The 27821-nt window shown below is 60.4% G+C and overlaps 10 protein-coding genes across 10 annotated transcripts; 6 read left to right on the forward strand and 4 right to left on the reverse strand.

The window, feature by feature from the left end:
- Positions 1-930: 930 nt before the first annotated feature.
- PLICBS_000862 (uncharacterized protein) lies at positions 931-2428 on the forward strand (the record flags this gene model as incomplete). Its single annotated transcript, XM_018318091.1, has 3 exons — positions 931-1302; positions 1355-1587; positions 1642-2428. The coding sequence occupies 3 exons, from the start codon at positions 931-933 to the stop codon at positions 2426-2428; spliced, it is 1392 nt and encodes a 463-aa protein (XP_018183616.1).
- Positions 2429-3319: 891 nt separating this feature from the next.
- PLICBS_000863 (uncharacterized protein) lies at positions 3320-5195 on the reverse strand (the record flags this gene model as incomplete). Its single annotated transcript, XM_018318090.2, has 3 exons — positions 3320-4288; positions 4410-4722; positions 4828-5195. 3 exons carry the CDS (start codon positions 5193-5195, stop codon positions 3320-3322), a joined length of 1650 nt encoding a protein of 549 aa, XP_018183615.1.
- Positions 5196-5661: 466 nt separating this feature from the next.
- Positions 5662-7018, reverse strand: PLICBS_000864 (uncharacterized protein; the record flags this gene model as incomplete). The annotated part of the gene is made up of 2 exons (XM_018318089.1): positions 5662-6804; positions 6869-7018. The coding sequence occupies 2 exons, from the start codon at positions 7016-7018 to the stop codon at positions 5662-5664; spliced, it is 1293 nt and encodes a 430-aa protein (XP_018183614.1).
- A 1091-nt stretch (positions 7019-8109) lies between these two features.
- PLICBS_000865 (ubiquitin-conjugating enzyme E2 2) lies at positions 8110-8650 on the forward strand (the record flags this gene model as incomplete). The annotated part of the gene is made up of 3 exons (XM_018318088.2): positions 8110-8171; positions 8244-8468; positions 8527-8650. The coding sequence occupies 3 exons, from the start codon at positions 8110-8112 to the stop codon at positions 8648-8650; spliced, it is 411 nt and encodes a 136-aa protein (XP_018183613.2).
- A 1840-nt stretch (positions 8651-10490) lies between these two features.
- Positions 10491-13418, forward strand: PLICBS_000866 (kinesin heavy chain; the record flags this gene model as incomplete). Its single annotated transcript, XM_065599673.1, has 2 exons — positions 10491-10607; positions 10692-13418. 2 exons carry the CDS (start codon positions 10491-10493, stop codon positions 13416-13418), a joined length of 2844 nt encoding a protein of 947 aa, XP_065455745.1.
- Positions 13419-14545: 1127 nt separating this feature from the next.
- On the reverse strand, positions 14546-15702 carry PLICBS_000867 (uncharacterized protein; the record flags this gene model as incomplete). The annotated part of the gene is made up of 2 exons (XM_018318086.2): positions 14546-15493; positions 15562-15702. The coding sequence occupies 2 exons, from the start codon at positions 15700-15702 to the stop codon at positions 14546-14548; spliced, it is 1089 nt and encodes a 362-aa protein (XP_018183611.2).
- A 3225-nt stretch (positions 15703-18927) lies between these two features.
- Positions 18928-20461, forward strand: PLICBS_000868 (uncharacterized protein; the record flags this gene model as incomplete). The annotated part of the gene is made up of 5 exons (XM_018318083.2): positions 18928-19050; positions 19136-19271; positions 19338-20016; positions 20076-20392; positions 20442-20461. The coding sequence occupies 5 exons, from the start codon at positions 18928-18930 to the stop codon at positions 20459-20461; spliced, it is 1275 nt and encodes a 424-aa protein (XP_018183608.1).
- Positions 20462-20765: 304 nt separating this feature from the next.
- On the reverse strand, positions 20766-22919 carry PLICBS_000869 (uncharacterized protein; the record flags this gene model as incomplete). Its single annotated transcript, XM_018318082.1, has 1 exon — positions 20766-22919. One exon carries the CDS (start codon positions 22917-22919, stop codon positions 20766-20768), a length of 2154 nt encoding a protein of 717 aa, XP_018183607.1.
- A 356-nt stretch (positions 22920-23275) lies between these two features.
- PLICBS_000870 (uncharacterized protein) lies at positions 23276-25187 on the forward strand (the record flags this gene model as incomplete). The annotated part of the gene is made up of 2 exons (XM_065599674.1): positions 23276-23585; positions 23662-25187. 2 exons carry the CDS (start codon positions 23276-23278, stop codon positions 25185-25187), a joined length of 1836 nt encoding a protein of 611 aa, XP_065455746.1.
- A 528-nt stretch (positions 25188-25715) lies between these two features.
- Positions 25716-26885, forward strand: PLICBS_000871 (carboxy methyl transferase for protein phosphatase 2A; the record flags this gene model as incomplete). Its single annotated transcript, XM_018318080.2, has 2 exons — positions 25716-25977; positions 26053-26885. The coding sequence occupies 2 exons, from the start codon at positions 25716-25718 to the stop codon at positions 26883-26885; spliced, it is 1095 nt and encodes a 364-aa protein (XP_018183605.2).
- Between the last annotated feature and the right edge of the window lie 936 nt (positions 26886-27821).

Below are 27821 nucleotides of genomic sequence, written 5' to 3' on the forward strand. Positions count from 1 at the left end.
TGCGCGGGCTTTGTTGCTCGAGTCAAGCAGACAGAGCGAGCGCAGGGGGCAGGTACGGCTGCTTGCCAGGTGTGACGGGCGAGATTTGCAGCGAGTGCCTCAGCGGGGGAGCCTTGCGACATGGAGGGGAGGGCCACTGAGCTGAGGTACCTGCAGTACCTTGGCATCTCGCTGCCGTGCGAGGTGTTCCTGCCCAGTGTTCCCCTCGCCGCCATAATAAGACGGGGCCACCTCATTTCGTTTAGGGTGTCTCGGGCGCGGATTGGCCGTCGCAGCGCCAGGGGGAGATGAGCGGCGGGCGCTGATTGGAGGCAGTCTCATTTCGTCGCCTGGGGCAGGCCAGGCAAGCCAGGGGCACGGCACCCGCGCTCCACCTGCAAGGAAGCCCTGCAGCGCCCCGAGGCCCATTAACGGCTCCAGCTTCACTCGCAACCCAGGGAGGCGGTCGCCGGAACGACCTATTGCTTCTCCCGGCCCCCCTCAACCTCTGCCCTCGCCAGTCATTCCCACTTTGTCGTCCCCAGACGCCTGTCGCTCCTTATTTTGCGTTTTCCGTTTACGGTTGTTCTTTGCAGTCACTCTCTTCTGCTACGCCGCACAACATCGTCGCTCACTCACCCGCTCTCGCGTCGCTCACTTACACGGGCCAGAAATCCGTGCTTTCTGCCCACCACGCTCCCTCACTCCCCCGAGAAGTACAATACACACGCACTCGACCGATCCGCCATCGCCGTCCCCCCCGACGCTGCTCGTCGCCGCTCGCTCTCCTTGCCACACGTCCGTCCTCGCGACGCCAGGTTCCGCAACCTCGACGACCTACATCGAGATTCGCGACGTTCCTGGTGTTGAATCATTCGCTTCTCCGCCGCTCGAGCAAGCCGAAGCCGAGGAACCACCCATACCGACGGCAGACCAACGACCTTGCCCGCCATGAAGCTGTCTTCTCTTCAGGCCCTTCTGGGATCGGCCTCAATAGTCCTCTCTGGCACGGGTGCCGAAGCTAGCAGGGCCCATCAGAGGTTGCATCAGCTCGATCGCAAAGCCTCGCATCTGCATGGGCACAATCATGCTCACCTCCATTCTCGTTCCGAGAATGGTTCCGTCAAGAAGCGAGCAGGAACCTGCAGCTTCGTTCAGCACGAGAGTGTTTTGGCCGTCACGCCTGATGGGATGAACGCCGGTTGGGGCATCCCGAGCGATCGGGAATGCACCTGCGGCAGTTACTGTCCCTATGTCTGCAAGGCTCCCATGCTTTTGGCCCAGTGGAAGCCAGGCACGAAGTACACGTATCCCGAGTCCATGGTATGAGAGCCGCTACCGTTCACGCCAAGTACGTGCATTAATGACAAAGCAGGATGGCGGCTTGTATTGCGACAAGAGCGGCAAGCTCTCGAAGCCGTTTCCTGACAAGCCCTACTGTGTCCGGGGCGTTGAGTCTGTCAAGGTCATCAACAAGTGCAAGAGCTCACTGTCCTGGTGCCAAACGATGCTTCCTGGAGACGAGTCTATGATCATTCCCACGCTTGTTGACTCGGAAGCGCTCATCGCTGTCCCGGACGAAAAGTATTGGGCCGGAACAGCTGCTCAGTAAGGCGATCCTCCACAAATGCTCATCCGTATGGTGACTGACAAGGCCGACAGCTACTATATCAATGGCCCCGGCAGTGGCGTCGAGGATTGCAAGTGGGGCGATGAGAGCAAGCCCATCGGGAACTGGGCCCCTTACGTTGCTGGCGCGAACGCACAGGGTGGTAAGACGTATGTCAAGCTGGGCTGGAACCCCAAGTGGGAAGAGCAAGCTGCGTTCAAGTCTTCGGGTCCGGGCTTTGGGTTGAGAATCGAGTGCCCCGACGGCGGCTGCAATGGCCTGCCATGCGAGATTGACCCTTCCGCCGGCAGTGGCAAGGTCGGAAGCAAACTCGCAGCGTCCGGCGCAGGCGGCTCTGCGTTCTGCGTCGTGACCGTTGATGAGGGCAAGACCGCAAACGTCGTCATGTTCGATGGCTCTGGTGGCTCCACGCCCACGTCCAAGAAGGAGACTTCGACTTCGCAGCCTCCGCCTCCAGAGACCACCTCGACCACCGTTCAGTCGTCGACTTCTACCTCGTCACCCCCACCGGTTACCACTTCAAGCTCTGCCGCCACAACGAACAGCACTTCTTCGGAGGTGGCTACGTCATCTGAGTTCACTGCTACGTCCACGACCAAGCAGCGACCGACGCTGGTGCCGGGTATCTTCCACGAGAACGGCACCACGACTGACTCCGATCAAAAGACCACTGGTACGGTCTCGGGGCCCTCGACAACTTCGTCGGACACGCCGCCCAAGACTTCAGCAGACAAGAAGGGCGAGGCTGGCAGACAGCAGGGCAGCGCCGCTGTGGCGGGCTTGGTCGTCGCATTCATCGCGGCAGCTGTCCTCTTCTAGAAGGACTCGCATCCATGCCTCGAACCACGGCCGGCCGGTTTGATCTAATTCTTTGTCAACGTTCGACACTGTCGTCGCCATGGCCGGCTGTTTCTTCTGCCCTACCCACGGCGGTCTCTTCCCACACGGTTATTGGAGATGCAGAGTTTCCCTTCTCGCGGCTGGGTTTTGCACACTTCTGCCGCCCTTCACGTTGACACCCGCTGCTCGAGACGCAGCGTATCTATTCACCTACATACAGAGCTATCCATACCCAGTGGTAGCCTTATCCCCCCCGGATCGGCACGAAACCCGCGGCCTGATGTGCCCGCCGCCGCGGTGACCTCCGCCCTCCTCTCTGAGTCGAGGTGTGATCCGGACGGGCTCTTCGACGGCCCTCCTCTTCTTCAACTACTTAATCTTGTTCTCGGTCGATACCCTTTACGCATTGGTGATTTTTTTTTTTGGTGGGAGGAAGATGGGTCAGCGAAAATGGATTTTTGGGACGATTTTTACGTACATTGGGGATGGCGGGAGATGGGAGTTGGTTACATACTTCTTGACATGGCTTATTGGGCGGGTAGATCTCCGGTTCGGGGGTCGAGGCTCATAGGCCTTGTCACATTTTGGATTCACTCTTCGTGGATGAATGGGACGGAACGCTCACGAATCATGTATCCACGTTGGATCAATCTTGGTGCGTTGATAGGGGACGTACACACATATAGCATTGCATATTTTTGCCGTTTAACGCTCTTTGCATTGGCCCGTATCTATCATAAACCTGGCGCCTCTTGTTGTAATGGGTATCTTGCAGATCCTCCCGGTTCTCCAGCTTGGCTTTACATCTCTGGCCAAGCGACGTCCCCCCCCCCCCCCCCCCCCCCCCCCCCCCTTGCGCAAATGCTGCTCTCAAGTCTTGACCCAACCGGGCACCTCATCGGGATCGTAGGCCTGGTCATACTTTCTCTCCCGGATGGCCTGCCACACGGGCGGCCAGCCGGCCAGCAGCGGGCCTTTGGACTTTGCGCCGATGATGGCGAAGCGGCCCTGGCTGTGGGCGACGAAGCCGTGCATGAAGTCCTGCTGGATGAGGGTGGCGACCATCATCTCGACGTCGACGAGCTTGACGGGGGCGTTGCCGTTGAGGAGCCCCTCGTTGGCGCGCAGGCGCTTAGGCCCGCCGGGGGGCTGGACGAGGGTCGTCTCGGCGGGCACCTGGACGTTGCTGGTGATGGCCTTCATGAAGATGGCGTTGACGTTGTGGGGGCGGCCGCGGACGACCTGGCTGGAGGGCAGCCAGCCCTCGAGGCGGCGCTGGACAAAGGTGGCGGCGGTGTGCAGGTCGGCGAGGTCGAGGGTGGCGGCCCGGCGCGACTCGGCGGCATCTGTCGGGGGCACGTACGTGAGGAGGAAGGTCTTGCGGGCGAGGGAGCGCCAGAGCATGGGCCGCAAGCGGTAGCACATCTGGACGTAGAGGCCCCTCTCCCAGAGCCAGCGCTGTTGGGCGGCGAGGTGGGCCTGGAAGGCGACGAAGTTGCCGGCGCGGACGGCGCGGCACAGGGGCAGGAAGACGGGGGCGAGGGAGTCGGCGGCCTCGGGGCGGGCGAGGAGCAGCTGCGAGGGGAAGCGGCCGAGGAGCATGTTGCAGGGGACGAGGTAGGTGAGGATGTCGCGGCGGTGGGAGACGAGCTGCGCGGGGGTCTGCAGGTAGGCCTGCTCGAGGCACAGCGAGGCGCGCAGGTAGTGGTTCATGGCGAAGTTGAAGCGCCCGAGGTAGTAGAGGTAGGTGACGCGCTGGGCGGCTGGGTAGAGGTGCAGCGGCGGCGAGCTGGCCGACATGTTGCGGAAGATCATGGTGGCGAGGTGTGTCCTCTTGCACTGCAGAAGCCATGATCGTCAGCCATCATCAAAATCGTCTTCATCGTCATCAACACCGGCATCTGGCGTTTCGTGACAGAGAAGTACTCTGGGAGAGGATGGAACGGAGGGGCAAACGTACTGCAAAGAGCAGCTTCAGGACGAGGTTGGCAAACATGTAGACGCAGGCCTTCTTGCCCTCGGGCCGGCGGCCGGCGGTGCGGTCCATGAGGCACACCTTGAAGATCTTCTGGATGATCTCGGCCGACGACTCGGCGACGGACTTGGCGCCGCCGCCGTCCTCGTCGCCGGCCCCCGCGGTGCGCAGGCGCCGCGTCAGGTCCGGCCGGCGGTTGAGCTTGAGGGTGAAGCGCGCGAGCGACTCGGACAGGCTCTTGCAGACCTGGATGAGCATGGCGCCGTACTGGGGGTGCGTGAAGGCGGTGCCGCAGGCGCTGTTGTTGCTCGCACGTCAGCACTCATTGCGTACACGATGGCTTCGCTTCCAAGCTGTCTAGATACAGAGCAGAGCATGGGGGAAATGTAGGCAGATGGCATACTTTACCAGAGAGGACAGCAGCTCGTGCGCGCCCAGCAAGTCGTCGTGGTCAATGTCCCGCCACAGCGTCAGGTACTCCTTGACAAAGGCCTGGAAGCTGGGCCACGGCGCGGCGCGACCACCCTCGGGCATGTCGCCGCCGCCGCCGCCGTTATAATCGTCGTCGTCGTCGTCGTCCAGTGGCAGGGAGGACTCGACGACGGCCTCGAGCGCGTCCCCGTCGGCGAAGCTGCGCCGCAGCTCGGCGGCCATGGCGTGGTACTGCTGCGAGGCATTGGGTTCGACCTGCAGCCACGACGCGAGCAGGTCGCCGCGCTGCTCGCGCACGTGCTGCCGGATCTGCGACAGGAATTGGCTGACGAGCGACATGGCGGCTGCGTATGTTGTCGCTGGCCTTGTCGCCGTCGCAGAGGCGGGTGGAAAGGGGTGGTTGGCCGCGGTGGCTCGGAATGAGCAGCGTCGTGTTGTCGGCGGGTGAGCTGGCGGGAGGTGAGTGAAGTTGAGTTGAGGTGTAGGTGGTGAGCGGAGGCTCCACTTGGTGCTATGAGTCGCCATGCGGCGTCAGTGGGTGAGTGACCTCAAGGGTCAATGAACTACAGTACGAAGTGGACTTTGCGGGACGATCATCTTATTCGGTCCCGACTTCATGAGAAACCGCATATCTACGTCTCATTGAATACACCGTCACATGCTGGCACAATAATAACTGCCGTTGGAATCGAAGCCGTGCTCTTTTGAGAACAGCCCAAAACAGCCTCTATGCGCCAGTACTGATGGATGGATACATGATGAACAACATCACAACGCTAGATTCCCCAAGACAAATACTCCCGCCTTATACAGATTCCACGCGCTGCACGACCATGGCCGTGGCCGCGCCGCCGCCGTTGCAGATAGCAGCGACACCGTACTCGCCAGGCTTCAGCTGGTGCAGCAGCGTCGTCAGGATACGCGACCCGGAGCTGCCGAGCGCGTGGCCCAGGGAGATGGCGCCGCCCAGAGGGTTCACGTTGGCGTTCTCGAGCCCCAGGATCTTCGCGTTGGCCAGGATGACGCCGGCAAACGCCTCGTTGAACTCCCACACGGCGACCTGGTCCTTGGTGATGCCCGCGCGCTCCAGCGCAATCGGCACGGCCTTGGCGGGGGCGACGGGGAAGTCGATGGGCGAGACGGCGGCGTCGGCGTAGCTGCAGATCTTGGCCAGCACCCGCGAGCCAGAGCCGTACTGCTGGGCGATGGCCTTGCTGCCCAGCACCAGAGCGCTAGCGCCGTCGTTGAGCGTCGACGAGTTGGCGGCAGTGACGGTGCCGGTTCCGTCGCGGACGAAAGCGGGCTTCAGCGTGGGGATCTTCTCGATCTTGACGTCCATGAAGCCCTCGTCCGTGTCGATAATCTTGTCGCCCTTCTTGCCGGGGACCGTGACGGGCACAATCTCGTCGGCAAAGGCCTTGTCGGCCCAAGCCTTCTGCGCGTTCTTGTACGACCGAATGGCGTACTCATCCTGCTGCTCACGGGTGATGGAGTGCTTCTTGACCGTGTTCTCGGTGCAGTTGCCCATGTGGAACTGCTGGTAGACGTCCGTCAGGCCGTCCTTGATCAGGCCGTCCTCCATCTTGACGTGGCCAAAGGCGGGCAGGCCACTGGCGCGAGGCACGTAGTACGGGACACGCGACATGTTCTCCATGCCACCGGCGACCTGGGCCTCGGCGAGCCCGAGCTGAATGTTCTGCGCAGCAAACGCGACGGCCTTGAGACCCGAGGCGCAGACCTTGTTGATGGTGATGGCCTCGACGGACTCGGGCAGGCCGGCGAAGATGGTCGCCTGTCGCGCCGGGGCCTGGCCGACAGAGCCCTGCAGCACATTGCCCATGTACACATCGGTGATTTTCTCGATGGGGACCTTGGACTTCTCGAGGGCCGACTTGATGGCGGTGGCACCCAGCTGAGGGGCCGGGACGGTGAGGAACGAGCCATTGAACTGGTGTGAGGTGAAAATCGTCAGTCTCGACTGGCAGCTAAAGTAGTGTGGCTGGCCGGCTTACCTTGGCGGTCGGCGTGCGCGCGGCGCTCAGAATGTAGGCATCCTGGATCTCCTTGCGGGCGGCGGCGGTGGTGGAAAAGTTACGCGCGACCTTCACATGCCGAGCCAGCTGGCCCGCTAGTCGAGGCGACCTGAGCTGCGCAACGGGCATCTTTGCGGTTTGGGTATCACGGCGCCAGATACGATTGCAGACGGGAGGGGGAGGAACGACGAGGAAATGTCCAGCGGATGAGAAAGGAATAATAAGCAGTCGCAGGAAGAGGCGGCGGCGGCGACGGCGATGGAAGTCCGCCGTTCGGTACGCTTCGGCTTAGAGCGGGGGTTGACGGCATTCCGGGGAAGGGGCAGGCGGGATCGAAATGTGGGGAACCTGCCGCCTCGGGCTGAGCACAGCGCAAGCCGCCTGGGGAAAGCGACGTCTGTGGCGAGTGCGAAGTACCAGCTCACTAATACGCGGCGCAGAACACTACAGAAAACGCACACATGTACGAGGTACTACTTCGTAGAGTGTCATGTTACGGTATACTCGAGCGTCCAGAAATATCACTCAGCCATGCTGTTGCATTGCGAGAATTCCCGGCATCGGAGATTTTGGGTGCAAGATGATGCAACTCTGCTGTGCTATCGTCGCCCTGGCGAACCGCCCAATGTCGTCGGTCAGTAAGCGATGGTACGAAGCACAAAGTACCATGCTCTTCTGCTGCAGGTCACGTTCCAAAAAGTGTCCCACCTTGTCATCCTTGGCTTGCTACCCACCTCCCGAGGCAGTCACGAAACGCCAATCTCCACGCGACAACGACCGCGTAGTCACGTGAGACACTGTCGGAGGATCCCAGGCAGCCCCCACCGTACTCGCGGCCATTGGCCCAGCTTTCGGTGCGTCGTGATTGGCAGTCCAGGGCTGCTGCTGGGCTGCCATCGATTCATGGTCCGAGGGCGGTCCGTTTGATGACCAAGACCAATTTCCTCCACGAGACATCTCCACGAAGACGCAACAACTTCAGCGAGCAGAAAGGGCGGGTGCGAGTCTGTCCCCATATCCTGCGCGCGCGAGCCTCGTTGCCTCCCGAATCTCCGCCATCGCCTGTTCCCCTTGACCGGTATCCATATCGCCACCTGCCACGAACCGGGCAGCATCGCAATCATGTCTACGGCAGCACGACGCCGTCTGATGCGTGACTTCAAGGCATGCCATCTCCCAAGTGTCTCCATCGTTGATCCCAGCTAACCCATTTGCAGCGCATGCAGACGGACCCTCCTGCTGGCGTGTCCGCCTCTCCCATTCCCGACAACGTCATGACCTGGTACGTTCGGCCACGCCTACTGTTGCCGAATACCGTCGTTTTATAACCCACGAGCTGACAGACCCCGGGCAGGAACGCAGTCATCATCGGACCGGCCGACACACCCTTTGAAGATGGAACATTTAGGCTCGTAATGCAGTTCGAGGAGCAGTATCCCAACAAGCCGCCACAAGTAAAATTCATCAGCCAAATGTTCCACCCCAACGTTTACGCCACGGGCGAGCTCTGCCTCGACATCCTGCAGAACAGATGGAGCCCGACGTACGATGTGGCCGCGGTTCTGACCAGCATTCAAAGGTTCGCAGAGCTCACGACTCCCAGGAGGTGGCGATGATTTGCTAACGCAGAGTGGCAGTTTACTCAACGACCCCAATACCGGGTCGCCCGCCAACGTCGAAGCCTCGAACCTGTACAAAGACAACCGGAAGGAATACACGAAGCGGGTCAGAGAGACGGTTGAGAAGAGCTGGGAGGACTAGGCTGTCAGCATGGCTGCGTGGCGCAAAGGGAAGGGCTTTCGACCCCGACCCCGACCCTGAGCGGCCCACTCGCAGCTGCCAAGTTTCTCGATGCTCGACTATGCGGCGGCTCGATCGTGACACAGATTCAACTCATCGGCGGAGGAGTTTGCAGGCGTTTTGGCGCAGGTTGCTGGGCTGATTATACCATGGGATCGGATGGGAGCGGATGCACTGGGCAGGAAGGAAGCAAGACAGCAGTTGCTAACCGTTCACATCTCGAGTAAGCGCATTTTTCACACGTTGCTGGCAAAAACATCGAGTGCTCGTTGTGAAGATGCAGATGGTGTGCCTTCAGTAATATCATGGTAGTCTGGACGAAGTTGGCACGCGTCTACTTACGTCGAGTCAGACTCGCATGATCAAATCTCCCACGACAGTCCACAGCAATTTGCGGACAGCATCGCTACCACGGCGCTGGCACTGATCGCGCAGCCTGAGCACGACGTGCAGACCGCTTTGTGAAGGGTAATAGAAGAAATAGAAGAAATAGAAGAAATAGAAGAAATAGAAGAAATAGTCATGCGTAGTCATGCGGGCTCCTCCTGTGAGCGCGCGGTCATGAGCGATGCCGCGAATTGAGGTTATGCCTTGGAAAATCGCTATTACGGACGTATCCGTACTTTAGGTACATACGTAGGTATACCTTGGCCCCGCCGCACGCTCTCCTTTGCGCTGATGGGTAGGGGGCTGGACTGGGGGAAGTCCAGGCTGGTGACGGCACATAGCAGTAGTCTTTTCGTAAGTGACAACCCAGGAAGGACACAGCGCGGGCGGCGGATGGCCAGGATGGTTTACGCTGAGCCGTTGGAATGTCCTCTTTGTTCAGTGCTGAAACCGAGGGAGGAATGCAACAAGGCCAATGACGCCAAAGACGCAGCACATTGGAAGCGTCAACCAGAAAAGCGGCGCTCGCGCCAAGCCTAGGCTGGCGAGGAGGAGGCGGGAGTGGGAGCTGGGAGGACCCCGTCGCCCACCCTCCAGAAGCTCAGATAGCGCCCAACTGGGGCGTCTTGTGTGGTGGGTGCAGGCGGTATGTCGTCGAATGCCCCACCCCACTCCATCCACTGTCGCGTCGGGTGCTGCCCTGGCGCTGGCGCGGCGGCCCCGGGCGAGCCCCTGAAGCTAGCAGGCTGGAGGTGCTGGGAGGATAGGTTGGTAGGGCCCGCGGGGCCCCCTGGCTTGATGGTGCCCTGGCTTCCACAGCCGGGCGGTATTACCTCAGGTTCCATTTGGCTGGCTGGCGAGGCCTCAGGACCGCCGCCATAAGCTCCCATGCTGCTGGCCCTGGTGCTCGGTGCTGCCCTGTGAAAGAAGCGTCGTCGTGCTCGGCCGTCCCGTTGCAGCCCACGGCGCGTCTGTCCCCTCCGTCCGGCAATCCTATTCGGTCGCCTCACCCACCACCGCCCACTGCCTCGGAGGCTCCTCCGTACTTTGAACAAAAACATCACCACCCCGACCAGCATTCGCAACGGCCCTGGGCGTGTCTTGCTTCGGCCAACCCGCCGCTCGCCTTCCACCCTCCTCCATCGCGGCTCCAGCGTCGCTTCACCATCACTGCTCTCGCCCGTCGTTGCGCGCTTTCTCACGAGCCGCCGCGGTTGCGTCGCTGCTTGTTGGTTAGGCTCATTGTTGCCAGCCCCTCGTCGTCGTCGGCGTCGTCCTCTTTGCCGTCGCCGTCGCAGGACGTCGCGTACCTCACTCGAGCTCTCCCGCTTCGACATCGCCGAGCCCGAGCCATCGACCCCGAGGCGCGCCTCATGACCACGGCGTCGCCGCTGACCCGTCCATAGCGCCCACCATGTCTGCCAACAGCATCAAGGTCGTGGCCCGGTTCCGGCCCCAGAACCGGATCGAGCTGGAATCGGGCGGCAAACCTATCGTGTCCTTCAACTCAGATGACTCCTGCACTCTTGACGTAAGTCTCCTCCCGTGCACGCTTCGGCATGCTTCCTGGCTACATCCCCGCCGCGACCAGTAGCTAACGATGAGGGTGTCGTAGTCAAGAGAGGCCCAAGGGTCCTTCACGTTCGACAGAGTATTCGACATGGAATGCAAGCAGCAGGACATCTTCGACTTCTCCATCCGCTCCACTGTCGACGACATCCTCAACGGCTACAATGGCACCGTCTTCGCCTACGGCCAGACCGGCGCCGGCAAGTCGTACACCATGATGGGCACCAACATCGATGACGACGAAGGGAGGGGCGTCATTCCGCGCATTGTCGAGCAGATCTTTGCCAGCATCATGTCGAGCCCCGGCACGATAGAGTACACCGTGCGCGTCAGCTACATGGAAATCTACATGGAGCGCATCCGAGATTTGTTGGCCCCGCAAAACGACAACCTGCCCGTGCACGAGGAGAAGAACCGAGGCGTGTACGTCAAGGGTCTGTTGGAGATCTACGTCTCGAGCGTGCAGGAGGTCTACGAGGTTATGCGGAGGGGCGGCAACGCCCGTGCCGTCGCCGCCACCAACATGAACCAGGAGTCGTCACGATCGCATTCCATCTTCGTCATCACCATCACGCAGAAGAATGTCGAGACGGGCTCGGCCAAGAGCGGTCAGCTCTTCCTGGTGGATCTGGCCGGTAGCGAAAAGGTGGGCAAGACGGGTGCCAGCGGCCAGACCCTCGAGGAGGCCAAGAAGATCAACAAGAGCTTGAGCGCCCTCGGCATGGTCATCAACGCCTTGACCGACGGCAAATCATCGCACGTTCCCTACAGAGACTCCAAGTTGACGCGAATTCTCCAAGAATCCCTGGGTGGTAACAGCCGGACCACCCTCATCATCAATTGCTCCCCCAGCAGCTACAACGACGCCGAAACCCTGAGCACCTTGCGGTTCGGTACGCGAGCCAAGTCGATCAAAAACAAGGCCAAGGTCAATGCGGAGCTTAGCCCTGCGGAGCTCAAGCTTCTGCTCAAGAAGGCTCAGGGTCAGGTCACAAACTTCGAGAGCTACATCCAGAACCTCGAGGGTGAAATCCAGCTGTGGCGATCTGGAGAAGCCGTGCCCAAGGAGAGATGGGTTCTCCCAGGAGCTGCCGATGGCGTCGCCGGAGCCAAGGCCGAGGCTAGGGCGCGGCCATCCACCCCGTCACGGCTACCTCCGGAGAGCCGATCCGAGACTCCCGTCATCTCTGAGCGCTCCGGCACTCCTAGCCTGACACTAGAGAAGGACGAACGAGAGGAGTTCCTGCGGCGGGAGAACGAGCTGCAGGACCAACTCGCCGAGAGGGAGTCTCAGGCGACTGCGGCCGAGAAGCAGCTGCGTGAGACGAAGGAGGAAATGTCCTACCTCAAGGAGCACGACAGCAGGCTGGGCAAAGAGAACGAGAGGCTCACGACGGAGGTCAACGAATTCAAGATGCAACTAGAGCGCTTGAACTTCGAGGGCAAGGAGGCGGGAATAACGATGGATGCCCTCAAGGAGGCCAACGCCGAGCTCACAACCGAGTTGGACGAGGTAAAGCAACAGCTCCTAGATGTCAAGATGAGCGCCAAAGAGAACGGTGCGGCGTTTGACGAAAAGGAGAAGAAGAAGGCCGAGAAAATGGCCAAAATGATGGCAGGGTTCGACCTCGGAGGCGAGGTGTTTAGCGACAACGAGCGGTTCATCAGCGAGGCTGTTCAGCAAATCGATGCCTTGCAAGAGCAAAGCAAAGCTGGCGATGCCATCGCACCGGAAGAGTTCAAGGAGCTACGGGCCAAGCTGCTAGAGACGCAGGGCATCGTCAGGCAGGCCGAGCTGAGCCTGTACGGAGCCTCTTCCAGCGACATGGACGCCCGCCGGCGGCAGGAGCTGGAAGACAGACTGGAGACGCTGCAGCAGGAGTACGAGGAGCTCCTTGCCCGCAACCTCAACGAGGCCGATGCGCAAGAGATCAAGGGGCGCCTTGAAAAGGCCTATGCCGGTCGACAGACGACGCAGATGCAGCTGGTCGACGAGCTGAAGGCAGATCTGGCACAAAAGGCGTCTGAGAACGCCCGGATGAAGACACTGATTGAGGACCTGCAGCAGCGCGTCAAGTCCGGGGCGGGCGCGCCAATGGCCAACGGGAAGACGATTCAGCAGCAGATTGCCGAGTTCGATGTGATGAAGAAGAGCCTCATGCGCGACCTGCAGAACCGTTGCGAGCGCGTCGTCGAGCTCGAGATTTCCCTGGACGAGACGCGCGAGCAGTACAACAACGTGCTGCGGTCTTCCAACAACCGGGCCCAGCAGAAGAAGATGGCCTTCCTCGAGAGGAATCTGGAGCAGCTCACTCAGGTGCAGCGCCAGCTCGTGGAGCAAAACTCGGCACTGAAGAAGGAGGTTGCGATTGCCGAGCGCAAGCTGATTGCGAGGAACGAGCGCATCCAGAGCCTGGAGAGCCTCCTGCAGGACAGCCAGGAGAAGATGGCGGCCGCCAACCACAAGTATGACCCACCCCTCTCCTTTTCCCCCAAACAAGTAGCGACAAACTTGCTAACGCGAGTCTCAAGATTCGAGGTCCAGCTGGCCTCGGTCAAGGAGCGCCTGGAGGCCGCCAAGGCGGGCAGTACGCGCGGGCTCAACGCCACGGCAGGTGGCTTCAACTTTGCCGCTGCCGGCAGCCGCATTGCGAAGCCCCTGCGAGGCGGTGGCGGCGGCGATGCCCCGCCCATCGTGCCCACGATCCAGAACATCCAGCAGAGCGAGGTTCCAACCAACAAGCGGAGCAGCTGGTTCTTCAACAAGTCGTAGAGGCCTCGCCGCTCACGGCCTTTCTTGCTTTGGCGGCGTTGGCAGAGTACCAGGAAACGGATTTAGACCATCATACCCCTCTCTCCCGTCGCCCCCGTGCGTCTCCCCCGCTCCGTCCCCATGGGCACGGCTACGTTGTTATACCGGTGTCTTGAGATCCCCTCGCCTCAGATGTTACTAGTACTTCTCGCTGCTTTTCCTTTGTGGCACACAACCCCGGAGAAGAGAAATCCCCCACACAGCACCCATACGAGTACGCTCACGCGCGCGCCACACACACAGTTCAGTTCCCCTTCCCTCTTCCAGGCTTCTCGCTGTTTCGCATGCTCGCTGGAAGTCCCGCTCTCCGCCCGAGGGCATGATATCCCCTACCCAGCTCCCAATATATTAGACCAGAGAAGACCAGACCAGACCAGACCAGACAGAAAGACATGGCAGGAAAGTATGGCAGACACACGCAGATGAACCCGACCCGAACGACGACGATTGGATTTACGACACACTGCTTTCTGCCGTTGGCAGAGAGCCTGTTGTTGGCAGAGAGGGCGGACATGCCGGAGACTTTTGTTGTCGGCGGAAAAGACGTTGGAATACCAGGGCGGCGGCGCGGTGCGCGGTTGACCTGGACAATCAGACGGAGTTGGTTGCACGAGGGTAAGGGGGAAACAGGGAAGAAGAGGCTGGCGTGTCAGGCGCGGGCGTGGGGATGAGGAGTAGGTGGGCCGAGTGAGTGGGAGTTTTGCTCGGCTGGGCGACGAGAGGTTCTTCAGCTCACGCATGAATATCAAGAAAGTCAAATCAAGAGTTCACGTAAGAGTTCACGTTTCACCATGATTGGAATTCGTGATGTTTCGTTTGCCATTTTGGTGATGAGGGCTGATCGAGCTTGCTTGCTGCTTAATTCCATCTATGCCATACAAAGGAGCCTGGCCAATTGTCCAAAAAAAAAAAAGACCCATACCAAAAATTCAATTCATTATCCGCTTAACAGCAGGAGCGGAGTATCGCCAAGGGGGGCGAGGGAGGGGGACTAGATATCGAGGAAAGCCATCGAAGCGATTGCGGGAGAGTGAGCGGATGTGCCCTTGTGCAGTGCGAGGAACATTCGGCACGAATCGCGGGCGGGTTTAGTTGACGCGCTCCGTCTTCTTGGCGATGACGACAATCTGGGGGACGAGCAGGGCCGCGGTGATGAGCACGCCGACCATGCTGACGAGGAAGACCTTGACGTAGAGGATGAGGAGGCGGCGCCAAGCGGTCCTGCTGAACGTCTCCCAGGCGTCGGCGATGGAGACGTAGCCCTTGCCGCCGACGATGGCGGGCTCGACCTTACCCTCGAAGGAGCGGTCAAAGGGGATGACGGTGTCCTCCTCGACGGGGAGCAGCGAGGCCTGGACGCGGACGAGGATGACCTTTGCGGGGATGATGAGGAAGACGGAGGCGAAGATGGTGAAGACGACGATGGCGGCGCCCTTGACGAACCAGGCGGCGTCGAGGCCGTCGAGCTCCATCTTGCCGTTGTTGTCGAAGTTGGGGATCTTGACGCGCAGGACCCAGGCGAGGCCGAGGGGCAGCCAGCGGGTGACCTCGGCGGCGAGCCAGTACAGGGCGACGGGCTTCCAGGTGGCGTCAAAGGCGCGCTTGAAGGGCGGGAGGCGGCTCCAGAAGTGGCGCCTCGAGGGCAGCGAGATGACGATGTGGACCCATGCGGTGCTGAGCTGGACGAGCGCAAGGCTGGCGAGCAGGGTGGCGATGGGGGTGAAGAAGCCGCCGAGCGCGGCGGAGAAGAGGCCCATGAGGGCCGAGGTGGCGAGGCCCTGGGCGACGAGGCAGAAGAAGCCGCGGAAGTAGGCGCGGAAGCCGCCGTGGGAGAGGAGCAGGCGGTTCACGGCGCGGAGGGACGACGTGACGGTGCGCGGCTGGCCGTTGGTGGGCTTGCGGGCGCCGCCCTGCTGCTGGGCCTCGGGCTCGACGTCGGCGGCGTTGTCGTTGAGAGAGAGGGGCTCGTAGGCCGGGGGGTTCTCGTCCTCGACCATGGCGAAGATGGGGAAGACGGTCTTGAAGGTGTAGTCGAACTGCGCGGGGACAGGGAGTCAGCACGGGCGCCTGGTCGTTGGGAAAGGGGGGGTTAGATGAAACGTACAATGATGAAGACAGGAATGAGGACGACAAGGTCGATGAGGAAGACGAGAATGGTCCAGCTGGGGAGGTCATATTTGGGCATGTTGTCGTCGCCGGAACCGACGGCGCTGCCGATGGCTCGCCTGACGTACGAGAGCTCCATGGTGTTGAGGTGAGCCTCGAGTGACGAGGGTTGAGCTGAGCTGTCGTGCGTCGATTCGAGGTGAAAAATACGGCCCGAAGACGGGAGAAGAAACAAAAAGACAAAAGATGATGAGACAAAGGAACCAGAGAGGCGGTGGAGGAGGGCCACGAGATGTGAGATGTGCAAAAGGGTGGCGATGCGAAGTGAGGCAGCTGACACGGCCAGCACGAGCTGGAGGTACCTGGACGTCCCGTCCATATAAATGGGTCGGGGTTCGCTGTCGCCGCGAAGGCCGGGCGCCCTTTCGGCGCTAGATGCTCGCGCCGCGTTGAGCCTCAAAACCCGGCTGGGCGCGGGCTCTGGTTGGTCTCAGCGAGCGCCTGGCGCTTGACCAGCCAAGCCAGCGCAGGCAGCGCAGGCAGCACAGCCCCCATGAGGAGCGCCAAAACTGCCCAGCCCTGCAGGCGGGGGCCGCCATTTCCTCTCCGTATCCTGCTGGAATGGCCACTGGAGGGGGCTGCAGCTCCCGCACCAGAGCGGCCATTGCCCGTTTAGGCAGCGGGCGAGGGCCAGAACCTCAAGGATCCGGCTCTCCGGCGGTGACGGAAGATTCAGGCGCTGATGGCTCGTTGACCTGGGCGGATAAAAGCGAGGGCTGACAAACAGCTTCGTCACAGCTTTTGTTTGCGTCCAACTGATCCTGCACTCCGCTCACTTCACTCCGGTCAGTCAACAGCAATCGATAAAATAGCGCCTCGCCGTCAAGGCCACCGTTAAACGCGAGACACGGGGGGCTGCGTCTCAGACTCGCGCGGTGCAGAGGCGCGTGCGTCGTCATCCGTTTCGCCTGCCAGTCGCCACCCCTGCAGGGTACAGGATGCTCGATGCGGCTCAGCAGCAGCAGCTCGACGTTGTTGATCCGGAGCGGCCCCTGGTCTCCGACAGTCCGGTGCAGAGTGTTGCCCCGGGTTCGCCAGTGCTGACAGTCTGTCTGTCTCAAGCGCCTCTTCCACTCCAATCCCAACACCGTGGAACAGGTGGAGCAAGTGCCATCCTCCATCGCCGCGGCGAACCTCACGTCAGAATGAAGTTGCCCCTGGGATACACAAGCTTTCCAGGCCCACATTGGCGTATCGTACATGGCCATGTAGGCTGTTGCTGCTCGAATGACAGTGAACTCGCTGGGTCCTTTCTCGCATGGAGAGAGGTTGTCGCTGTTCCTCCGCAGACCACCGTGAGGGATCACAGAGCCAGAACAAGGCGAAGGCCCATTCTGCATTTTTTTTGAGAAAATGTCTGGCAGAAGAGTCGGCCAAGCCCGCCTCAAATATCACTGCGGAATGGGCCGAAGCGAGGGCAAAGGCAGAGCTGTAACATCTTGACGCTGACCTGGCAACTCCACGTACCTTGTAGAGACAACCCTTCGGCTCAATCGTACCCAGGGGTTGCTGCCAGAAGGAGACTTACTAGGTAGCGATTGACATTCAACTGCCGAAATACTAGCTGTGGTATGACCCGGTTCTGACCCGGTTCAAAGCGGTTGTCGGCACCGTTTTCACTCCATAGGTGGAGTTGCATATCTCCCGAGCCGCGCGTTATTAGGGGCGCCTTCCCGTTCACCCGTTGCCAGCACATATGTACGGGCGCAGGCTGTCTTCGATGGCAAGCGATGGCCTTCGGCATACATCTTGATATAGACTGGGGGACGCTATCGCAAGTCGCGGTTTGACACTCGACGCCATTGGGTGCCTGGACACTTCCCAACACCCCCCCGGAAGTCTTGAAGCAGAGGATGGCCAGGTTCGTCTGGTTACAGCAATGCTTGCGGAGTCACGTAGCTATGAGTGGCTGGAGGTAAGTCGCTCGTGAGGCATTGTAATGAGCGTGGTGATATTTGCCTGATTTTCGGGGTAATAGCTCGAACCTTGAAGTGGCATCGAGGAGTCTGACACGCAATCGCTCTCCCCGACGCTGGCCAGGCACGCTTTGGAAATCTGAGCAAAGCACTCCAAGTCCTGGGACGCGGCAATGTAAACAGTCGCCACATCCAGCCCAGGCAAGAGTCAGGCAGGAGCTCAAAGATATTAGGTCGTTCGGCGGAGCACAGAGGTCGGTGCTAAACGTAATGAGTGCCGAGAGCCCTGCCCAGGGAAATCAATCGATGCAGCGCACAGATGTGCCACTGCGGTGGCGCCCGGCAGCTCATGCTTCACGAGGTGCGGGTCAACACAAAGCCGGGGATGGTGCTCCGGCAAGACCCAAACGGTGGCCCCTGGCACGTGGCGTGGGCGGCATCCTGTCCTTGTTCCTGGTGGTGTGCGAACACTGGCTGCGACGCCTCCGGATAAGCTTTTTGAAGCAGTGGTGCACTGGTAACTGCTCCTATCCCGCCCCCTGGCCGGAGACACGACTTACCGCCGTTGCCATCATGCCATGCCTCCAGTGCGTCCCGTCGACCCAGCTAAAGTACGACTCGTAGGGCGCGCGGTCTCGGTGAGCGTGGTGGATTCATGCCGGGTCTCGTCGGCCGAGCACCGCCGGCGCGAGCCATTTCTCTGATCGCCGGCCTCTTTTTGAGATTTGGCAGCTCATCTCACAAAGACAAGCCCAAGCCACGCCCCGGTCTGGCAGTGGGATCGCCGTCGTGAATTGTGGCCTGTCTTGGGACGGCGGGCCAAACCGGGAGAAGCGTGTAAGCCACACGTCGACAGCGGCAGACCACTGGCCGTGCCGCGCAGTAGTCCGCCCGCCTGCAGGGTTCCCCGGGGGTCTGTGCGGGAGCGAGTCGACCATCGACTGCAAGGGCATTTGCACAAAGAGGCTTGACGGCTGAGATGGTGTTGACAGGCCATGACTCGACTGATGCTGATGAGGGCTGCAAATCCATTGGCGTCGGCGGATGACAGGCCCAGAATCAGATATGGAGGGGCGCCCTGACGGGAGCATGGGTCGTGGAAGGGGTCTGAAGCCCCCATGTCTTTCGATGCTGGAGTTTGCCCGCAGGCAGTGTTCCGTATATGTATGAGATCGCATGCCCGCAAGCGAGCTGGGGGAGAGTTGGAGCTGTTTCCTTGTGATCTAGTTGCCGTGAGTCTTGGTGCCGGCCGCGCCTGCCTTCACACAGCTCTTTCCTCGATCGTCACCACGCACGGAGAAACGGGAAGCTGCAACCCGGCAGGTGCGCCGTCCATTTTCGATGTACGGCCTTTGCGTGCAAAGACTCGCAGCTTCATCCTCGCCACCATGCGCTTCTGGCTGAGTGCGGCGCTCGTGGCGGCGATCCTGCCCTCGCTATGTCTCGGAGAAACCCAAGGCAAAGCATTGGGAACTCCTACACAGGTGCTGGCCGACGTCCCAAAATGCGCAGTAAGTACCAAGACCTGCCACAGGCAATCAAGTCTTAGCAGCTCGCCGATGCCTTCAGAGGCCGCTGACGATACTTCAATGTTAGGCCAGCTGCTTGATGACGGCCGTGTCCAAGTCATCATGCTCGCTCTCTGACATGCAGTGCATCTGCGAGACCAAGTCAATCGACGACGAAGCCAGCCAGTGCATCCTGCACTCGTGCTCGCTCCCTGACGCACTCGGTACGAACAAGTGACCCCCGTTCCCATGCTGATATGGATTATGTCGCTGACGAGCAACATGGAAAGCGGCCAAGAACGTCACGTCGACAGCCTGCAACGCACCTATTCGAGACAAATCGGCCCAGTATAGCACAATGTCCATTTCACTCGGGTCCGTCACAGTGTTCATTGTCCTGGCTCGCATCATCTTCAAAGGCTTCTTCAGCACGACTCGGTCCCTCGCTCCCGACGACCAGGTCATCCTCGGCACGCTCGCCCTCCGCGTGTCCTGCATCATCATCAACGTCCGCGGCCTAGCTCACCACGGCCTGGGCAAGGACGTATGGACCCTGCCTATGGAACAGGTGACGACATTTGGCATGTACTTCTTCATCATGGAAGTGCTATACTTTGTCGAATTATCCCTCGTCAAGCTTAGTCTGTCGCTATTTTACATGAGTATCTTTCCCGGGACCAATATCCGCCGGTTACTCTTAGGAACCGCCATCTTTAACGGGGTGTTCGGCCTGACATTTGCTCTGGCCGCCATTTTTCAGTGCACACCGGTTAGCTACTTCTGGACTCAATATGCGGACCCTCTCGGCGGCCACTGCGTCAACATCAATGTTCTCGGATGGGCCAACGCTGCCATCAGCGTGGCAGTGGACCTTTGGTTGATCGCCATACCCCTAAGTCAGGTTCCGAAGCTGAGCTTGCACTGGAAAAAGAAGATGGGGGTGGTTATCATGTTCGTCATGGGGACTTTGTAAGTGTCGACATCCTGCCCTAGAATGTAGACCTGGCTAACGATACTTGACAACCAAGCGTCACCGTCGTCTCGATCTTACGGCTGCAATCTCTCATCTTCTTTGCCAACTCGACCAACCCAACTTATGATGAGTGGAGCGTTGCCAACTGGTCCACCATCGAGGTCAATGTCGGCATGATTTGCACGTGCCTCCCGAGCGTACGGCTCATCCTTGTGCGGCTGTTCCCTCGCCTGGGATCCGGGTCCAAGAGCGGGAGATCGTACGGCGTAGAGTCTCACGCGCAGTCAAAGCTGTCAAACGCCAGGGGCACCAACGAGCAGCATCATCTGTCCGACATGGAGTCCGGAAAGGTGCATCCGTGGCAGCGCATCGGTGAGCAGCTAAATCGGAAGGTTAGGAGCGGAGCTAACATGAATTTCAGAGACCGAGTCGATATCATGAATATTAATCAGGAGAACATACCCGTGTGTGGAAATATGTGCGAGCTAGCTTCGAACGAATCATTCGGCAGTAGCATACAGGATGCCGCGATTTGGATCAAAGTTACTGTAATAATTATACATCGAGGATTGCGCCTTGACACGTCCCGTGCGACTGCGACCATGCCACGCGTGGCTCCTGATCTGTACTGGAAGGCCACCACCTTTAGTGTCTTCATTGACTGCGAAAGGGGGTATATGGGTCTATATATTGTCCTGGTCATCGTCTATTCAGGGGTAAGTGGGACTCGCACCGCTAAATATGTTCAACTAGTTCGATCTTGGATCTGTCCAACATCATCCTCCTGATACTTCTGAGCGAGCACGGCAAATTGCTTCGCGTACTTGAAGTTCTTCTCTACGACGTCGTAGTACTCCTTGACGGGCTTCACAACACCCTCAAGGAAGTCGCTCACCCTGTGCGCAGCAAGCCCCTTGTCCTCGACGGACCAGCGCACCTCGGTGGCCTTGTCGAAACAGAACTCGATGGCATCCTTGAGCTGTGTGGGGATCTCCCTGTGGTTGCGGATGTCGCGGATGCGGCGGAATTGCCCGACTGGCCGCCCGGGGAAGTTGGCGCGCGGGACATGGCCCACGTCGGAGCTCAGGTGGATGGGCGTGGCGAGGGCGAGCTCGGCGAGGAGCATGCCCAGGTGGTAGAGCCGGTGCTTGAGGTCGGCCTGGCCCCTACAGTATGGTGCCGGAGCCGTCGTGGTCGGGGGCACTATCACCGGCGGCGTCATAGCCGGGCCTTGTTGTTGAGGAGCGACCCCGGCCCCGGCACCGGCATTTGGCTTGACCTCAACCACGACCTCGGGGATGATTGGAACGTTGGTGTTGGCGTTGGCATGGGCGACGCCATCCAGGCGCAAAGCATCGTACGCGTAGACATGCTCTCGGCGGCAGCGCACCTCTTCTTCACCAGCCGTCCCATCTGCAGCCTCCTCGGCGACGCTGTCGCGCCTCTGGCCAGTCGCGTCCGGCGCGAAGAGGACGCACCGGAAGGCGCAGCTACAGACGTGGCCAAACCATTCCGTCTCCCATAGCAGAATGAACCACAGGGTGAGACCGAGGGCAAAGTGTGCCCTCTCCAGCTCCAGGGCCTTGCGCACAGCCCGGTCGTCCGCGCATGCGCCGAGCAGCGTCCGCCAGTCCTTCATCAGCAGCTCGGGCGGCGGGTCGGCCCAGTCCAGCTGGTACACGGGCGGGCCGGCTGCCTGGCCGGGCATCGAGACGGTCCAGGTCGGCCGGGTGTGGAACTTGGCCATGGCGAGGGCCAGCGCAGAGACGTCGTCGTCCTCATTCTCAAGGACGCCCCGGAGGCGCCGCATCTTGATCTCCTGCGTCATGGTGCTCTTGCCCGGCAGCGGGGCGGTCCTGGCGATGAAGGAGATGCTACAGTTGCGGATGATTTGCTCCACGGCAACGCTGACGTCGCTGGCGCCTGTCGGGAACTCGAGCTCGAGGAACCAGGTCCCTTTGCCTTCGTTGCCCTCGTTGCCCCCGTTGCCCTCGTTGCCCTCGTTGCCCTCGTTGCCCTCGTTGCCCTCGTTGCCCTCGTTGCCCTCCTCGCCCTCCTCGCCCTCCTCGCCCTCCTCGCCTCCTTCGCCAGCCCCGTTGATATTGCCGCATCCGCGTATTTGGTCCATGACGTTGCGAGCGACGGCCCGAAACTCGATGGTCATGTCGGCAGCCTCGACCTCGGCGGCCTCCTTGGGCTCCTTCCCGTGACCCATGAGCTGGAAGGCGTTGGACGTCCGTTTAGCCAGGCTGGCTACGGCCTTCTCGAGGTCGGCGATCTTATTCTTCAGATTCTGGTTCGGACCGAGCACGCCAATGATGCGCTTAAGGACGAGCTCCTGGGGCTGGTAGTCCCGCAGGCCACTCTCGAGAGCGATCGTGAAGATGTGCCACTTTAGGGGGTCTCCAGACTCGAGCTCGATGGGCACCTGTGCTAGATCGTCGATCCCGTGGGGTTTCCTCCAGCGCCTGATCAAACGCGCAGGACTCTTTGCCGCCGATCTGATGCTCATGGCGGCTCGCCGCAAGGTGGACACGTGCGCCGATGCCACCGAGGCGTCATCCTCGGCCTGCCTCAGAGGCACTTTTAGGCACAGAATATCAGCAGTCTGGACGATTAAGCGCTCCACGTCCTGCCTGCAGGTCTTGATAGCGATCCAACCGTTCACCCCGAACAGCTCGTTATATGATAGCTCGTTTGGCCGGTGCCACAAACGCAGCCAGAGATCATAGCTCTGAAGACAGTCATGGACGATGAGTCCATACCTGGTCAGCACCTCTGGGAAGTCTTTGATCTCATGGTATTTTCCGTGGAGATTTTGCGCCGTATTGATGAGATAGCTGAGGATGGTCGTGGCGAGGCCGAATGCTGCCAGCGGCGTGATGACGGGGTCGGGCATATCGCGAGGCACGATAGACACGAGATGCACGGGACGCGCAAGAGAAATGAGAGGAGTAAGAAACACGGGAGGAACGACAGTATCAACGACGAAAACAGCCCCTGAGTCGACGTCGGGTCTGGCGTCTGGGGTCCTCAGCTGAAATGCAACCCCGCGTCAATCACCGATTGCCAGCTGGCATCGTGTGCTGACAACTACGCAGTGAAGCGCCCTGCATCCCTGGTCTCTCATTCAGGTCGACGCTGATGCGGCTGAGCACTATGTGATTGCTTCGTCAAACCTTACAACAGCGAACATCATTCTTCTCCCAGCACTGGCCCGCGAATCAAGCCAACCTGCGCGCGGTGGTGCTGGCGATGTCGTCAAACGCAGTGACAACTATCAAGGAGCAGTACGATGGAGTCGTTGCGAGGCTGGAGGCCATGGCGACCGACGCCGAGCTTTTGGAGGCGCGGCCAGACGACGGTATCTTCCTCGACGACATGCTGCTCCGGCTGAAGCTATGGGCGGCGGACGTGCAATACGCCCAGGGATCGCTCGCCTGGGCCGAGAAGATGACGCACGTATCGGTTCCCTTGCGAGAGCGGGTACAGGAGCTGGACCATCAGTGCGGGATCTTTGAAGCAGCATCCGGGCGAAAAGGCGCCAAGGAGAAGATCAACCCAGGTAATACTGCCCAGCATACAACACTATCTGGTCTTCAAGTAGCGACAAGCTGACAGATGATACCAAGAGTCCGCAGATCAGACGGCGGGCTCTCGGGCATCGTCAGAAGACGGCAGGGCATCAGCGAAGCGCGACCTGCGCCAAGCGGTCGACAACTTGGTGGCCTTCACGACACCGATCAAGGTCGCCGCCTCGGTTCCCGAAGCAGAACGAACAGCGGCGATGGTCTCGCGCGTCAATCAGCAAGCGGAGAAGCCGGCTCAAGCTGCGCTGGGCAACCAATCTCAGTACACTCTGCTCACGAAACCCTTGGGGGCGGACCAAGTCGATTCGCTTCTGGGCGCCGTCGTTGTGCCAGAAGAACTTGTTGGGGCCGGTGATGGTCCCGACAAACCGTCTCCGGTGCGGATCCCGCGAGACAGCGCGAGAGCGCGTGTCGAACAGTCGACCATAGAGACCTTTGGCACGAGGACGAGGCAAAATCGAGTGGCTGAGGCGCCTGCGGCGTCAACTCGACTAGGTGCCGGGCTGAGGGAAGGCGAAGCCGTGCCGCGCACTGCTTCATACGGCTCGACAACGGTGAGAAAGTGGCAGCTGTCGAATGCGGACGCTTATTTCGAGTCGTTCGTACAAGCACACCGGGACGACTTGAAGAAGTTGTTTGCTCGGTCACCCGACGCCAACATCGCGCTGGTTTCAGTCGTCCTAACGGCGCGTGTGTCTGATCTGAGCAGCCCAGCGGTCCCCTCGGAGTCTGGCCAGGATGCAGCCCAAGCACCAATAAGTGGCGGCCAGGACGTCGTCGACCACCTGAGCAACGACGTAGAGCAAGTGTTTGCTTTTGGTTGCCTGAAGATATCAGCCGGTGGTTTCAGCGGTCCGAAGCTCAGCAAGCAAGCAGGCGGCCTCAAGCAGAAATACCATCTTGTTCCCCGCTATGATATGGCACCGCCTCCGGATGGACGGCTCGGCCTGGGCTCTATTCTCAGCAGCATTGATGATGCTGATCACCCCATCGTCGGGCGTTCGCCGATTCCGATCACCTCTGGCGAGATGCGGGAGCAGTCCGTCGTCCAAGCCACGTTCGTATCATCCAAGCAGACCAGCAGCCAGCCAGGCGTGTTTGCCAAGTTTCTCAACCTTATGGGCGCAGAAATCGATTTCACGTCGGAAAGAAGCGAGGAGACGGCATACAAGTTCGACCGCCTAGAAACAGTCTCTTTCACGCCGACGGCGTCGTACCTTGAGCAGACCATGGCACTTGACGATGTGCGCGCCTACATGGAACACAGCAGATTCAAGGCGAGCTGCTACCTCGTCACAGGACTCAAGATTGCTCGGGGCGCGGCCGTCATCCAGAAGCGGAGGAGGGTGGTGCTGAGCGCCGACATGAAGACCGCGCTCGGACTGCCCGCGACGGTCGGGGTAGGGCCGACGGCAACGCAGGAGACGACGGAGTCGACGGCATTTGACGGCTCCAACGACTTCATATTTGCCATTAGGGTCTCCAAGATACGCTCCAGGAAGAGCAGCTGGCTGGGGACGAGGTCGGCGAAACTCACCGTCGAGGACTACACCAAGGGCGCTCTCATAGGTCCCTGATATGAAGAGAGGCAAAGCAAGAGCTCAATACGACGATGGGGAGAGGACGATAAACTAGGCCAAAGGCTGAACAATGCCCTTAATAACCTGTGAAGCGACGCAGATAGACGGTTGGCATGTAGTTTAAATGATGCTGTAAGGGGAAAGATGGTAATCAGCGGGTATAACGTTTCCGCTGCACCAGATTCAAAATAATTTACAGCTGGAGGTTCCGGGGGCCCTGCAGGCGACGCCATGCCCCGCGGCGCCCTGGACCCTGGCCACCCACTATTAATAGCGAAGGATACCCCGCCATCCCGCAGCTCCCACAGTGAGGTGCTTGCCCCCCGTCAGCTCATCCTCATAGTGGCTTGAACCCGCGCCAGCTTGGCCTAAATCAATTTCAACACACTGGACCCACGCCAGTGCTGAACTTGGACAGCTCCCCCACCCCCCCAAGCTCCTGTCGGGCTTCATCCAGCTCGCCATCCTCGACGCGCGTGCACACCAGCAGCAGCAACGCACTTCCCTTTGCTGCACCCCACAGATATGGCGGCGCCTTCAATACCGAACCTCCTCTCCTTGCGGGGAGGCGGCCGCGGCGGGAGAGGCGGCGGACGAGGCGCCGGCAGCGCCAGCATTGGCAGCAGGAGACACGGCCACGCCTCTGCCGACGCCGTCATCCAGGACACCGACACCGACGCCGCCGTGTCGAGGCTAAGCGCCGTCGACCTGGGCTACCTCGAGGACCCCTACGCGAGGTTCTTCGTGTCCGGCCCGCCAACGAGGCGGCTGCCCATCATCAATCGAGGTACGCCCACGCAGCCCTTGAACAACTGCCACCCTGCATTGCCCGGTGTCTAACGCGACGTCTTCTCCCTTTCAGGCACATACATGCGCACCCAAGCCCTGGACCAGATCGTCGCCACGTTCCTCGCCGAGACGCGCGGCCAGGGGCCCAGGCAGATCATATCGCTAGGTGCCGGCACCGACACGAGACCGTTCCGCGCCCTCGAGTGGCCCAACACCGACGATCTCATATACCACGAAACCGACTTCGCCGAAACATGCAGGCGGAAGCTGCACATTGTGCGCTCGGCTCCGGCTATGGCGCGGCAGCTGGAGGACGTCGAGGCCGCCGAGGGCGGCTCCTGGAGCGCCCGCCCCGCGAAGGGCCCTAGCGAGTACCACTGCCACGCCGGCGACCTGCGCGACATGCATGATCGCTTCGCCGCCGCCGGGGGCATGCCCGCATCGATGCGTACGGACGTGCCGACGCTCGTGCTGTCCGAGTGCTGCCTCTGCTACCTCACGCAGCGCGACTCGGAGCGCGTGCTGGGCGTCTTTCGCGAACGCATGCCGCGCCTGGCTGTCGTTATATACGAGCCCATGCCGCTCGGCGACGCCTTCGGGCAGGTCATGGTCTCGAACCTCCGCGCGCGCAGTATCAGCATGCCCAGCCTGGAACGCTACAGGGACGTCGCCGGCCAGGAGGGGCGGCTGCGCGACGCCGGGTTCGACGCCGTAGGGCACGCAACAATTAAGGACGCCTGGGACCAGTGGGTCGGCGGTGACGAGCGGAGGAGGGTGGACGGGCTCGAGGGCCTCGACGAGGTGGAGGAGTGGCAGCTGCTGGCAGCGCACTACGTCGTGGTCTGGGGGACAAGGGGAGGCACCTGGCTTGCGGGGCTGGGACAGGGAACCTCACTAGGAAGATGACAGAACAAGACCATCACAAACCATATCGGCGGCAGCAGACTCTGGCGGCGTGATATTGCGCATAGCGATGCTAGCCAATGTTGGCTTGCCCCTGCGAAGCATTGATCCGAGTACAAGTGTAAGTCGCACAGCACGAGGCCGATGAGACTGACGGGGCGATGCACGTATCGGGTGCTGTCGTTGGAAGTGGAGCCGTGGTCGATCACGTGCCCGACCCCAGATTCGTCGATTCATCGTTCGGCGCCATTCATTGATGACCTGCGCCACGCTCCGACGGCGGTCCGTCACGTATCGTTTTGTTACCTCGACAAACTTAAACCGCTTCGCGTCTTCCCCCAGTATACCCTCGCTTCCCTCCCATTATTTAAGACTACGGCGCTTCAATTTCTTCTTCTTGGCATCTCTCTCCAGCACCCCGTACTCCATTAGTCTTGTACGCTCGCATGCTTCGTCGAGGTTCCTCTCGCGGCTCATTGTCATCTCACCCATCCCGACGTTCGGCGTTTCGTCTGAGGGAGCTACATTTGTCCCAGGTCAAGACGTGGGGTATTTGATACGATCGATCTGGACGTCCCCCTCACGAATCGAGGGAGCAGAGACGACAGGGGAAACGACTTGGACGAAAACACCTCTACTGCTGCGAGGGCAGCACCCCCACCGCGACCATGGCGGACAAGGACAACAAGGCGTACAAGTATCGCCAGGAGATCAGTCAGGTTAGCGAAAGCCCCATCCCCCTTGAAATCTCGTGAATGCATGTTGTGTGGCGGACCGCGAACTTCTCGTCCCTGGGCAGCGGAGTCGACGAATATCTGGAGTCGCCTCATCTGGTCGTGCGGCCACTCGGAAACACTGCTGTGCTGGATCTTCTATATCGAGGTCTCTGCGGCCAATGCGTCGAATCGGTTCCCCCGCGCCCTTGGTGCCAGTCGCTAG

This window comes from Purpureocillium lilacinum (assembly GCF_023168085.1).
Source record: "Purpureocillium lilacinum CBS 284.36 DNA, scaffold_1, whole genome shotgun sequence".
Lineage (NCBI taxonomy): Eukaryota > Fungi > Ascomycota > Sordariomycetes > Hypocreales > Ophiocordycipitaceae > Purpureocillium > Purpureocillium lilacinum.